The sequence below is a fragment of the Sinohyriopsis cumingii genome, unplaced genomic scaffold, assembly GCF_028554795.1.
Source record: "Sinohyriopsis cumingii isolate HCF-2022 unplaced genomic scaffold, ASM2855479v2 utg001473l, whole genome shotgun sequence".
Taxonomy (NCBI): domain Eukaryota; kingdom Metazoa; phylum Mollusca; class Bivalvia; order Unionida; family Unionidae; genus Sinohyriopsis; species Sinohyriopsis cumingii.
Window position 1 is genome coordinate 319,454 of NW_028316004.1, and position 12,907 is coordinate 332,360.

General features: G+C 35.4%; 1 protein-coding gene across 1 annotated transcript in view; it reads left to right on the forward strand.

Annotated features, from left to right (window-relative positions):
• LOC149772460 (uncharacterized) overlaps positions 1-12,877 on the forward strand; it is a gene marked incomplete at its 3' end in the record, with an annotated part of 62,677 nt that extends 49,800 nt beyond the window's left edge. Inside the window, exon 14 of the mRNA XM_089947797.1 lies at positions 782-12,877. Within this exon, the coding sequence (XP_089803923.1) occupies positions 782-12,877 (12,096 nt within the window). The remainder of the gene's footprint in view (positions 1-781) is intronic.
• Between the last annotated feature and the right edge of the window lie 30 nt (positions 12,878-12,907).

Genomic DNA, 12,907 nt, shown 5'->3' on the forward strand with positions numbered 1-12,907 from the left:
CACCATACTGAACACAAGCTGTGACTGGTCACATAATCATGTTGAACTTCCTATAGTTTGTAGTGCCATAATAATGAAGCAGCTGTACAGCTTGCTGCAAACTGAATTTTTAAAATTCCACTGGAATTGTATTTCTGTTAATGAATGTAACTTAGTGATAAATCAAAAAGCAGATTCTTGTGTTATAATACAAATCATTGAAAACATAACAAATTCAGGTTTACCTGATCAAGTGACCAGCCTTTGCTTGTGCTCAAAATTTCAGTACAGTTCAGTCTTTATGAGAGTGTTGTTTCATGTTGGGATTAAGCTGCTAGAAATATTATTGAAAATTGATGGAAATTGTGAGAAAAATTTATTATCCAACAATAACTTCTTTTCCTAAGGACCTGCAACTAACCTGGCTGGCCTGGGCAGGTATTGAATCTACTACACTTGGATTATAAGTCTGATATCTACCAACTGAGCTACCATGACTCCAAAAGAAAATATGTGTACATGGTATGGTCCTAACATGATGAATGCAGATGCATAGAAATTCTTTATCAAATTACAGCAGATCTCTTAATGGCAATCATCTGTATACAATTATTATCTTTAAACCAGTCTTTGGTTTTTGTCCCTCAGTTATTTCTAGATGTCTGTTTTACTTCCTTAACTGCCACTGTAATTCAAATAATTTTCCACCCACGCTCCTCTTGGGAGGTTGTGCCATATTTAACTTGGCTCCAGTTCTTGTAGACTTTGCTCTCTATTCTCAAATTTTTCTATCCCAATGTAGGAAGAGCAAACTGTGGAGATCCAAGGTTTGCGGCAAGAACTTCATCTTTCTGCAGAGGAGAAGACACATAGTAAACAGGCTCTGCAGCAATCCTCTCAGGAGAGCCAAGAGATGAAACAGAGGCTTGACAAGTTCAACGACCAGCTTGGAGACAAGGAGAGGTGTCTGGAGGAGGTTAGTCAAAAACTTGGTGATTTGGAGCTGGACATTGTGAACTTTGTCAGTGCATTTGGTTCTGAGAAAAAGTCATTATCAGAAATGAAGGATTACTTTATGGGTGAATTACAGAGGAATAAGAATCTAAGTGAGCAAGTTGACCATTACAAGGATCAACTGAAAGACAAAGAGAGGCTTCTTGAGGAAGCCTTTCAAAAATTTAGAGAGTTGGATAATGACGTATCAAACTTTGTTGGTGCTTTTGGATCCAAGTCAAGGACATTATCAGAAATGCTTGAGTATTTTCAAAGTGAGTTTCAGAGGATTAACACTCTCAGTGAGCAAGTCACAAGTCAGGAAGAAACTATAGCAGCACTTCAGGCAGATATAGACTGTGCAAATAGCAGTATTGAACATTTAAAATCTAGTCGCAAAGAAGAAGTGAGTTCACATCTTCAGGAGAAGAAACAGTTACAGAGTCAGTTGTCAGGTCACTTGAGCACCATCGAAGAACTGGAGAAAAGTGTGAAAGAAAAATGTGAAATAATTGCTAATCTCAATTCCATAAGTTCGGGAAAAGATGATTATATTCAACAGCTTCAGTTAGAAAATAAGCAACTTTCAAGAGAACTGGAAGTAATGAAGGAAGGTCAGACACTGCGAGGTGATGAGTTTGAGTCAAAAATACAAACTCTTCTCTCTCAAATGTCTGAGTTGGAGAAGGAATTAACAAATCAGAAAAGTATGTGTGACAAGAAAGACATTGATATTGAGAGACTGCATGCCAATATCAAAGAAATATCTGCACAAGTTCAGACTTTGAATGCTGAACTAGATTCTGTTAGGACAGAGAATATGAATAGTTTAGAAAGTAAGGAACATGAAATTCAGCAGCTGAAGGATGAGAATGATAATTGTGTTCAAACAATGAATGAATTAAAAAATATGTGTAAGCATCAAGAAGATTCCCTGCAAAATAAAGATGCAAAAATTTCAGAATTGACAGGTACGATTTCCAGTTTGAACAATGAAATTGGTGAACTTGGGAATAAGGTAGCTGAATTGAGGAGGACTCTTGAGGAACAGGAAGTTTTATTTGCAAGACAAGTGCAGTCTTTAGAGCAGCAGAGGAACCAAGTACAGGAACTTGCTGATGGTTTTCAGCAAGAGTGTGTTTCCTTACAAAGTCACCTTGCAGAAAAAAACATGGCATTCAGTACTCTGACACAAAATAAGGACGTACTTTCTCAAGAGTGTTTATCAAAGGATCAGATGATTCAGTCTCTTCAAAATGATGTTGACAGATTTCATTCTTCAGTGATAGAAAAAGAAAGTAGGATTGAAACTTTGAGTGTACAGTTGGAGCTGGTGCAGAATGAACTGAAACAGAGTGAGTTAGAGAAAAGTGGTGCTGTTCAGTCGCTGACAGAAGATGCCAGGACATTGAAAACAAAGATCTTGGAATACACATCTCAGATTGATAATCTCAAGGGGCATCTAAGTGAAAAAGAGAGTAAAGTTTCAAATATGTTAGCAGAAAATGAGAAACTTTTGGAGGAACTTTCTTCGTTGAATGTGCAGGTAAAAAATGCAAACTTTGCACTGGAAAAGAGCTTGGATTCCAGTAAACAAAAGGATGAACAAATTCAGAGTCTAATGGAGCAAGTGAAATCGTATAGTGAAAAATGTTCAGTTGTTGAGAAGAGAGATTTAGAAAATTTGCAGTTGATAAATGAGCTTAAAAATAATATATCATTGATGCAAGAGAGCATCAGCAAAAAAGACAATGAGATACAAGGACTAAGTGAAAAGTTACATTGTGTTTCAAAGGAGAGAGATGAAAGCCATTATAATTCCAAAGAGTTGCAAGAATCCCTTAATGAGAAAATAAGTGAACTAGCTAAAATGGAAACTTATTGTGCCAATTTACAAAGGAGTCTTGATGATGCTGTAATTGAACACGAGGTTGCGAGAAAGGAGCTGGCAGATTCTTGGCAGAAGGTTTCTCAGTTTGAGGCAGAGCAGAAGGATCTGGTTGCACAGGTTAGTGAATTGAAGCATGAATGTAAGTCCAAGCATGCAGAGTTATCTGTTCTTCATAGTTCTCTCTCTGAAGCCAAATTTCAGTTTGAGCTAGTAAGTGTGCAGAAAGTAGATTGTGAACAGCTTCTTTCTGAGAAGCATCAGGAAGTGTTGTCTTTGTCTCAACAAATTGTTAGCCTGAATAAAATGCTTGAGTTGCAGAAGTCTGAATTGGACTCTGTTAAATCTGAGCTCCAACATGCAACGTCTCAGTGTTCTAGCTTGCATGATGAACATGTCATTAAAGATGGCACAATTCAGTCACTGAAGCATAACATTGACAAAATTTCTCTTGCATGTCAGACTGCTGATGCCTCCTGCAAGTTGCTTAAAGATGAAAAGTTAAATGCAGAGTTGTCCTGTGAAAAGCTGAAAGAAGAAAAAGAAATTTTAAATAAAATTATTTCAAAACTAGAGTCAGAGATTCGGGAAATTTTTATAGAGAGGGATAGTATTTTAAATAAGTTAAATGACCAAGAAAGGCATAGCCAAAATGTTTTGTCTGAACTAGAAAAAGCTGAAAGTGAGAGGAAGTCCTGTATCTCACAAATAGAATCACTTAAAGAACAATTGGCTGAGAAGGCTTGCCTTGCTGAAACCTTTACAGAAGATCTGAATGAATTGAGACTTAAGTTTTCAGAATCAGAAGAGAAGTTAGCTGACCTTTCATGTAATTATGAAGATTCTAAGAAGAAATGCCAGAAGATGCAAGAGAAAGAGCAGGAATTGACATCTACTTTAAAGGAATATTTATTAAATATTGAAAATAAGAATTCTGAAATCAGTCAACTAAAGATTTCAGTTGATTTGAAAGACAGTGAACTTTTTGATCAAAGAATGAAAAGTGTGAAAGAAATTGACAGCCTTAGGGGTTTTCTTTCTGATAAATCTGAGCAGATTTATACTTTACAATCAGAATTGGATGACTTGAGAAGAACATTTGCTCAAATGGTTCAGGAAAAGGATACAGAAATATGTCAGTTGAGTGAAGAGATAGCTGTGCAGAAGGAAAGCATGACAGTTCATTTAGTGGAATATACAAAGACCATTGATGAGCAGGCAGAGAAAATAAAACAGCTTTCACATGAAAATGAGGAGTTGCGTAATGTAAATGAGGAGTTGCATAATGTATGTTCTGCCAAGGACAATGAAACTCAGAAAATGAAAGAAGATATTCAGCAGCAGAGTGAAGCAGACATTAGGATCAAGGATAATACAATTTCAGACTGTCAGCTGCAGATCAGCTGCCTGAGTGAGACTATATCAGTCCTTCAGGAATCAGCTTTATCAGTTGAATCAGAGTTGAAACTGGTTAAACAAAAGCTTGAACTGAAATACTGTGAATTACACAAGTCAAGGCTGAATCTTGAAGAGGTGGCCATTCAAAAATCTTCATTGGATACACAAATTTTGGAATTAGTTGAGAAGATGAAACAGATGAAAACAGAAAGCAAAGAACTGGAAGCTAAACATCAGAAACTTCAAATGGATTTAGAGAAGGTACTTGATGAAACTGCTGTAAAACTTTCTGCCTCGGAGTGTGTCATACAACAAAAATCTGCAGAGATAGAAAAATTATATAGAACTTTTGAAGATTTTCAAACAGATTGCCAGAGAAGGGTGCAGGAGATGGAGAGTGCCCAGCGAGAATTAGAAAATTCTAGGGAAATTGAAGTTCTCGCTAAAAATAAATTGCAGAATGATTTAGCAATCATACAGTCTGATTTCTGTATGCTAAAACAAACACAGGATGACACTACTAAGCAGGTTGAGAAGTTAACACAAAATATTGATGCAAGAGAATGTGAGGTAGAAAAGCTTAAGAAAGAATGCTGTCAACTACAGACAGAAATGGAAACTCTTCAGAAAGAATGTACTCAACAGAGGACAGAAATAGATAATTATAAGGATGAATGTGCTCAACAAGGAACAATTTTGCATGAAAAAGATAGTTTACTTGAGATGTTAGAGCAGCAACTTTATGACCAGTTAGAGAAGGTAAAGCTGTTAGAAGAGGAGAACAATAAACTGAGGAAAATATTGGTAGAAACTGAAAAAGGTTTAATTGAAAAAACATCAGAGTGCAGTGAACATGAAAGGGAATGTAACGAACTTAAAATAGAATTATCTAGTTTGAGGGAAAGTATGGAATATTTGAAAAAGGAAAGTTTAGAACAAAAGGAATCCAATTCTATACTCAGGGAGGAATTTGTACATATGAAATGTAACCTTGAAGAATCAGTATTACATATGACACAAAATAATAAGACACTAGGTGAAGAAAATTTACAGTTGAAGAAATCCATTGAAGATAAGGTCCAAGATATCAACAAGTTAAATGATCTTATTGAAATAAGAAAAAAGGAGGATCAAACTGCTGCAGCCAGAAGAAATGAAGAAATAGCAAGCTTGGAAGCCAGGTTGGAAGAAAACGAGAATAAACATAAATTGCTCCAAGAAGAAAATGTGACTATTTGCTCACATCTTGAAGAAATTACCTCAAAACTTGCAGATGCTCAATCAGAAAAAAATGCTTTGATAGAAGAAATAGGTGAGAAAGATGTAGCTCTAAACAGGTTACATGAGGCAAACAAAGCACTGGAGGAAGAATGTTCTGATTTGATGGCTCAAATAAATGATCTTGCCACAAAATCTAAAAGGTTGGAAACTGAAATGTCAGAAACTTTATGTACAAGAGAAGAGTTAGTAACTGACCTGCAGATAGAACTGTTTAAACTTAAAGAGGAAACTAACCACTCTGAAAATGTTATTACACAAAAAGAACAAATAATATCACAGCTTGAAAATGAAATCAAGATTAAGCAAGAGGAATCTCACAAGAATACTAAAATTATACAACATTTGGAACTGGATGTACAAAATTACAAGAATCAAGAACAGATGCTTGCTGACAGGCTTTCTCAGAGTGAGAAATTCATTCTTGACCTGCAGCAGGAAAGAGACAAATTGACACATCAGCTTAAGAAGGCAAATGAAAGCTTAGACAAGATTACAGAATCCCTGTCTGCTATAAGTGAAGAGAAGGAAGAATTAATAGTTGCACAGCACACTTTATTGCAGAAGGTAGAGATGAAGGAAGAAGTTATATTTCAACTTGAACACAGAGTGGAGGAACTTTGCAATAGTAACAAAGACTTGACTAGCACATTAGATGACTTAGAGCTTGCAAATGCAAAGTTAAAAGAGGAGTTTCAGCAGACCAAGGATGCTCTTGGGATAAAACTTACAGAGAAGGCCCAGACTGCCCATCATTTGGAAGAGACTATTGTAGAGATTTCCAAAGCCAACAGTGATATGTCATCTAAATTAAATACCTTACAAAATCAGTTGGCAGAACATGTTTCCACTTTAAAAGATAAAGATTCCCTTATTCAAGAGATCAGTGACAAGTTAGAAGAAGCATGGAATAGGAACATTGATGTGACAACTGACAACGAGAGGCTTATCAAAGAAAAACAAGTAGAAGTCGCATCCCTGCAAAATCTTATAGCTGAAGTAAAGATGGAAAAGGAAATGAAAGAAAATGAATTAGAGACCCTCAGAGATGCTCTTATGCTAGAAAAGAAAGAGTCTGATAATAAAATCAAAGAAATGGAAGATGCTTTGACAGCCCTAAATGCAGATATGGAAGAACTCAAGGAACAATTTGGGCTTCAGGTTAATCAGATAGAGTCAAAAGATTTGGAAATTTTGCATTTGAGAGAAACTGTAAATATGATGAATATTACTGACTCTTCTTTGCAAGAAAAATGCACACAGCTGTTGCAAAAGATTGAAAATTTAGAGGAAAAGAATGCAGAATTGGAGGCAGCTAGAAACAAACTGGAAGTTGAACTTGTCAGTGCAGTGGAAGAGGCAGAAAAGAAGGTATCATCTCTGGAATATGCCATGAATGAGAAAACTCGGGAAACTGAGAGGTTGGTTCATACGATAGAAATGACACAAGAAGAAGGAGCTAGGGTAGTTAAGGATAAAGACAAAACACTAGAACAGCTTACCAAGTCAGTTGAAGAACAAATTATTTGCAGAGATGAAATTATAAGTGAATTGACTGGAAAAACAAGAGATTTACTGAACCTTAAAGAGACCCTTAATGAGAGACTTAATCAGAGTGAAAAAGAAATGGAAGCAAAGGATTTTGAGATTGAGGAATTGACTCATGAAATCTTATGTAAAGAGAAGACGCTGGAAAGTTTTCAAGAAAATGTGAGCCAATTGACAAAGGAAGTTGAAGACATACAGAAAAGCTATGTTGGGCTGATTGGAGCAGTGGACAATAAAGACGATCTGCTGAGTCAGTTGGAAATGAATATTGAATGTTTGAAAAGAGCAGAGGGGAAGAAAGACAAAGTCATCAGTGAGCAAGAGCAGAAGATAAGTTATTTGGAGCAAGAAATAGAAAATAACATTAATGCATATGAGCAGAAGGTTACTTCCATGAATGCAGAGCTTAAGGAGTCATGTAATGTTATCAAACAGTTGACTGAGAGGAAACAAGATCTAACTAATGAATTGTCAAATTTGCAAACAGAACTGCATTCATCAAAGGCTATTATCATTGAAAAGGAGTTTATTGCTGAACAGTTGAGACATGATCTTGATAAGAATATCCAGCATTTAAAAGAAGAGGTTGTGGCAAAAGTTAGTGCATTGCAACAACTTGATGAAACAAAAGCCAATTTGCAAAGCCAGATTGATGATGTAACGTCTAAGCTTTCTTCAGTGCAGGTACAGTTAGATGATGCTATAGTATCCCTGAAAGTTAAAGAGGATGTTGTGGTGCAGTTGAATTCTTTGATAGATGACTCTCAGTCCTCACTTGAGCTAGAACAGGTAACTCATTCTAAATTGCTGAGGGACAGAGAAGAGAGTATAGAAAAAAAGGACAAGAAAATACAAGAACTTGAAGATGATTTGAGAGAAAATATTGAAAACAGCAACAGTCTTAAGACAAAGTTGCAAGATTTGGAAGCAAAATGCAGCCAGATGGAAATTAGTGCTGATGAAAATGAGAATGTACTTCAGTCCAAATCAGTGTTCATAATGGAATTGCAGACAGAAAACGAGACTCTGTTAAAGTTGGTAGATTCTACATCATGTGAGGTGAGACAGTTGAATGAACAGCTGTTACAGATGGAGCAGTTTCAAAAAGATTTAATCACAACATGTGATGACAGGGATGCTGAAATTAGGAAACTTAAATCCTCTGTTCTTGAAATAGAACATATAAAGGAAAGTAAAGAAGAAGAACTAGGTAAAATGAGGAATGAATGGGAACATTTGGCAAGATCAAATGAGAAACTTTCCAGTGAGAAAGAAAATTTGGCAGCTGAAATTAGAGAGCTGTTCATTGTGAAGCAGACACAAGAGAATCTAATACAGGATCAGAAATGTCAGTTACATGACCTTCATCTCAAAAAGGAAAATTTATATGAAATGCTAGCAGACAAGGTTGCTCAGATTGAAATGTTATCCACTTGCATGGAGGAAAAGATAACAGAGAGCTTGTCCATTGGTAGTGAAATTAGACTAATTAATATAAAATATAATGCAGCCCAAAAGAAACTATCTCAAGAGCAAAATGCTTTAGAGGAAGCCAAGGAGACTATCCAGTCATTCAGTGAGGAAGTGAAAAAGATTGAAGCTTGCAAATCCTCATTACAGAATGAATTAGAAAATCTAAAGCAACTTTTGGATGAGAAAGAAGACAGTATTAAAAATATGACACACAATCTACAGGCCTCTGCGCAAAGTCTTGAAGAACTACATAGAAGGTTTTCAGAAACTTTAAAGAAAAATTTAGAGCAAAACGAAAATATGACCTTATTGAAGGAAAAATTGTTTCAGTATGAATCTTTGATTGAAGAACTACAGGGGAAGATATTAAGAATGATGGATGACAATAGAAGCTTGGAAAGTACTATAGAAGAATTAAAACATTCTTTGAATGCCAAAGAGGCTGAAATGCTAGAATTTCATCAGGAATTGGCCAGTAGAAATGAGCAATTGGAATTGAAGATTGATGATCTTGAAAAGTTTAGACAAAGTAATTCAGAAAAAGTGATTTTATTGGAGTCCAAAGCAAATGAGATTCAGGAATTAAACCAAATTATTAATGAACTTAAAGCATCACAGGACACAAAAGCTAAGGAGATGGAAAAACAAAATGAACAATGCTACCATTTAGACCAGGAACTACAGAATCACAAGAACCTCTGTGATGAACAGGTTGAAGAAATTCATTCACTTAAAACATCTGTTCCCTTATTACAAAATTTGACAGTGCAGTTACAGATTGATAATGATGAATTAAAGAAAGAAGTAGACAGTTTGAATGAGTTGACTACAGTTCTCAGACAGGAAAAAGAACAGATTTTGTTAGACCAGGCATATTTGAAAGACGAAAATAATAATTTAAAAGACTGTGTTGGTAAACAACAGTCTATGATAGATGGTCTCACCTCAGAGTCTGATAGAAAAAGGGAGGAGCTTGAGAGTCTGTTATTACAGATAGGTATCATCAAAGCTTCAGAAAGAGAGATATCAGAGCTGAAGTATTCCACAGAAGAAGAGCTTCATAATATTAAAAGTAAAAAGAGTTTGGTTCAGAAAAAATTGGAAGCAGCAAATAGACAAATTGCAGACCTGAATCATGCTTATCTTATTATGCAAAAGGAAAATGAAGGCAATAGAGACACCATCAAAATAATAGAGGGACAGCTACAGACATCCTCAATTAATATACAGGAGTTGAGATTGCAGTTAACAGAAGTCAGGGAGGCAAATGAGAGCTTGATGAAGGACATAACTAGCCAAGAAAGAAGAGAAGCAGATTTGCTTCATCAGATGGAAACACTAATACAAGAGAGACAACTACTAAAGGAAGATCTTAAAAAAACAAAAGAGTTAATTCAAGATAAAGAAGCAGACATTTGTAATTTGAATGATCAGATTTCAATTTTAAAAGGAGATCAAGAGGAAAAGATGAAAATAATTGATCAGTTGTTCCATAACTTGGAAGAGAAGAATCAGCAAACTAAAATCCTAGAAGACACAGTGTCCTCAATTAATATTGAGAAGGAAATGATGAGTTCAAAGCTGGAAAGTAGAGATAAATTATTGCAGGAAAGCGAAAATGAACTTTTGGCAAAAGAAAGTCAAATCACTAGTATGAAACAAAATATACAAGAGTTGCAGAGACAATTGGTGGAAAAAGAGGAAATGGTAGCACATTTGGAAATGTCCTTAGAGCTTTTAAGGTCATCACTGGTTTCATTGGGGGAGCAGATGGCCAAGGCAGAAGAAAAGGCACAACAAGTGGAGAATCAGTTTTCCACAAAATTCCTTGAATGTGAACAGTTACAGGCAGATCTTCTATTACTGAAAGATGATTTAAGAAAGAAAAATGCTTGCTTGGAAAACTTACACCGAGATCATGAATTTTCATTAAAACAGAAGTCTGTAATGGAGAATACTATGCAGCATAAGATAAAAACTATCACTTTTCTCCAGTCTTGTGTTTCAAATGCTGAGAACTACAAGGAGAGTCTTCAAGGCATCATTATTGGTCTTCAGATTGACTTAAAGAAATTTGAAGAAAATCTTGATCACGTTTGTAAAGAAAAAGAAGCGATATTGGTTGATAAAAAGGACAAAGAAGTAATCATTGAAGAGCTGCAGTCTTCCATATCTTTGAAGAATAATGAAATAAAGACCCTGAAGTCTGAAGTTATGTCATATATTTCAAAGGTAACTTCACTGGAAAAAGCAGTTTATGAACAGAAGGAAGTGGCAGAGAGGCTACAGAGTGAAACTTTTGAGGAAAAGAGGGATCTTACTGCAAAGCTTAAAGCCATTGTAGAGGACAACACAAGTTTACAAGCACTGCTCCACTCAGCATTACAGGACAAGGAAGAATTATCTTTAGGAATAAAAAATATGAACCAGAGAATAGATGAAAAAGAGGATGAAATCTGTGATTTGACTGAAAAAGTTACCGTTCTGGAAAATGAGAAGAAAGAAATTGCCAGACAGTTTAATAGTGAAATTGAAGAGTTGACTTTCAAACATGGAGAAACAAGAAGAATTCTCACCTCAGCATTAGATGAAAACACTAATCTGAATATACAGCTTACTGACCTGCAAAACAAGCTTGAAGAAAAACAGGGTGAATTATTAGATTCTGCAAACAAACTTGCCAATGTATCCAAGAAGAATGAAGAATTTATTCAAAACATAAGTGAACAGAATAAAAAACTTGAGGATTTTGAAAAGCAGCTGTCATGTACAGGAAAGAGGGTTGAAGAGAAAGAGGAATTTATCAATGAGCTTCAAAGTAAAATATCCACACAGTGGACAGAAATAAAAGATATGAGTGAGAAGGTTTCTTCTTTGAGTAGAAAATGTGAAGACCTTGGTGAAGAAATGCATAAAGTGATGGAAAAACTTTCAAATGCTGTGAAAGAGAAAGAAGATGCAGAACATCATGTTGCTGAGATTCAGGAGCAACTAACAGAAAAGGAAGATCAAATAAGTAATCTAATGAACCAGATCCAGGAGGTTGAGGCCAATATGGAAAAGGTGAAAGAGGAAAGAGATTGGAAGATAGAGACGTTATCAAACAGTATCACTGATCTTGTGACACAAATTGAGATAGGAAATTCTCAGAGAGAAGAGTTGGAATCTGAACTGAACACAACTGGATCCAACTTAGAGAATACTGAAGCTGCTCGAATAGAACTGGAAGAAAGGATTAAATACTTGGAAGAAAAGCAAAAAGAGACTGAAGCTATTTCTGATTACCTTCAAAAACAAGTTTACACTTTTGAGAGTCAGGTAGATAATTTGGAAGAGAAGTGTCGCAAAATGGAGAAAGACATGGGAAGCAGAGTTAAAGAGATAGAAGTATTGACCTTGGAGAAACAGGAGTTGTTGTTAAAACTGTCATCTGAAGAAAGGAATTCGAAGGAAAGAGGCATAAAGGTTGAATATTTTGAACAGTTGAAAGATAGTCTTGTAGATGAATTGAAAAGGACAGAGTTAGATTTAGCAGAGAAAAAAGAGATACTGGAAAGGAATTTAAATGATTTGAATAAGTCAACATCTTCACTTGAATCCCTTTCTTCTGAAGTAAAAAGCTTGAAAGCAGAATTAAATAGCGCTCAAGAAAAAATTACTCATCTTGAGAAAGATAACAAGTCATTAACTCAGCAGGTTAGTAAACTTGAACAAGAGCTGGCGAACAGTGAGCATTTTTCAGCTAACAACAAAGCTGTAATTGCAAGGCTAGAAGCTGAAAAATCAGAATTAAGAGAAGCCAGTGCAAGGAAGGATGAAAAAATTGAAGAACTAGTTGAAATTATATCTCTTACAAAGGAAGTTAATAGGGAACTAGGAAAACAAGTATCTGACAAGGAGGTACAAATACAGATTCTGTTAGGAGAAACTTCTGAATCTCTAAATAAATTTGTTTCAGCAGACGCACATACATCTCTACTGTTTTTGCAGAAGAAGGAAGTGGAATTTAAGCTTAGTACTGTTGAGAGTAGAGTAAAAAATCTAATGCAGGATATTGTGCTTTTAGATGAGGAAAAGGAAAACCACTGTAAAGAAAATATCCAGCTGGAAAAGTCACTAAATAAAGTATTGGCAGATGTGGATTTATTACTAGAGGAGAATAGTACATTAATGTCAAAACTTCAAAATACAGAGTTGCTGATGAACTCTAGAATAACAGAGCTTCAGGAAAGAAACACCAAGTTGAATGAGAAAATTGAAGATTATGAACAAGATGCAGAGAAGATAGAAGAACTTAGGCAAGATTATAATAGACAGATGGTAGATATTACACAGTCAAAAAAATCTTTG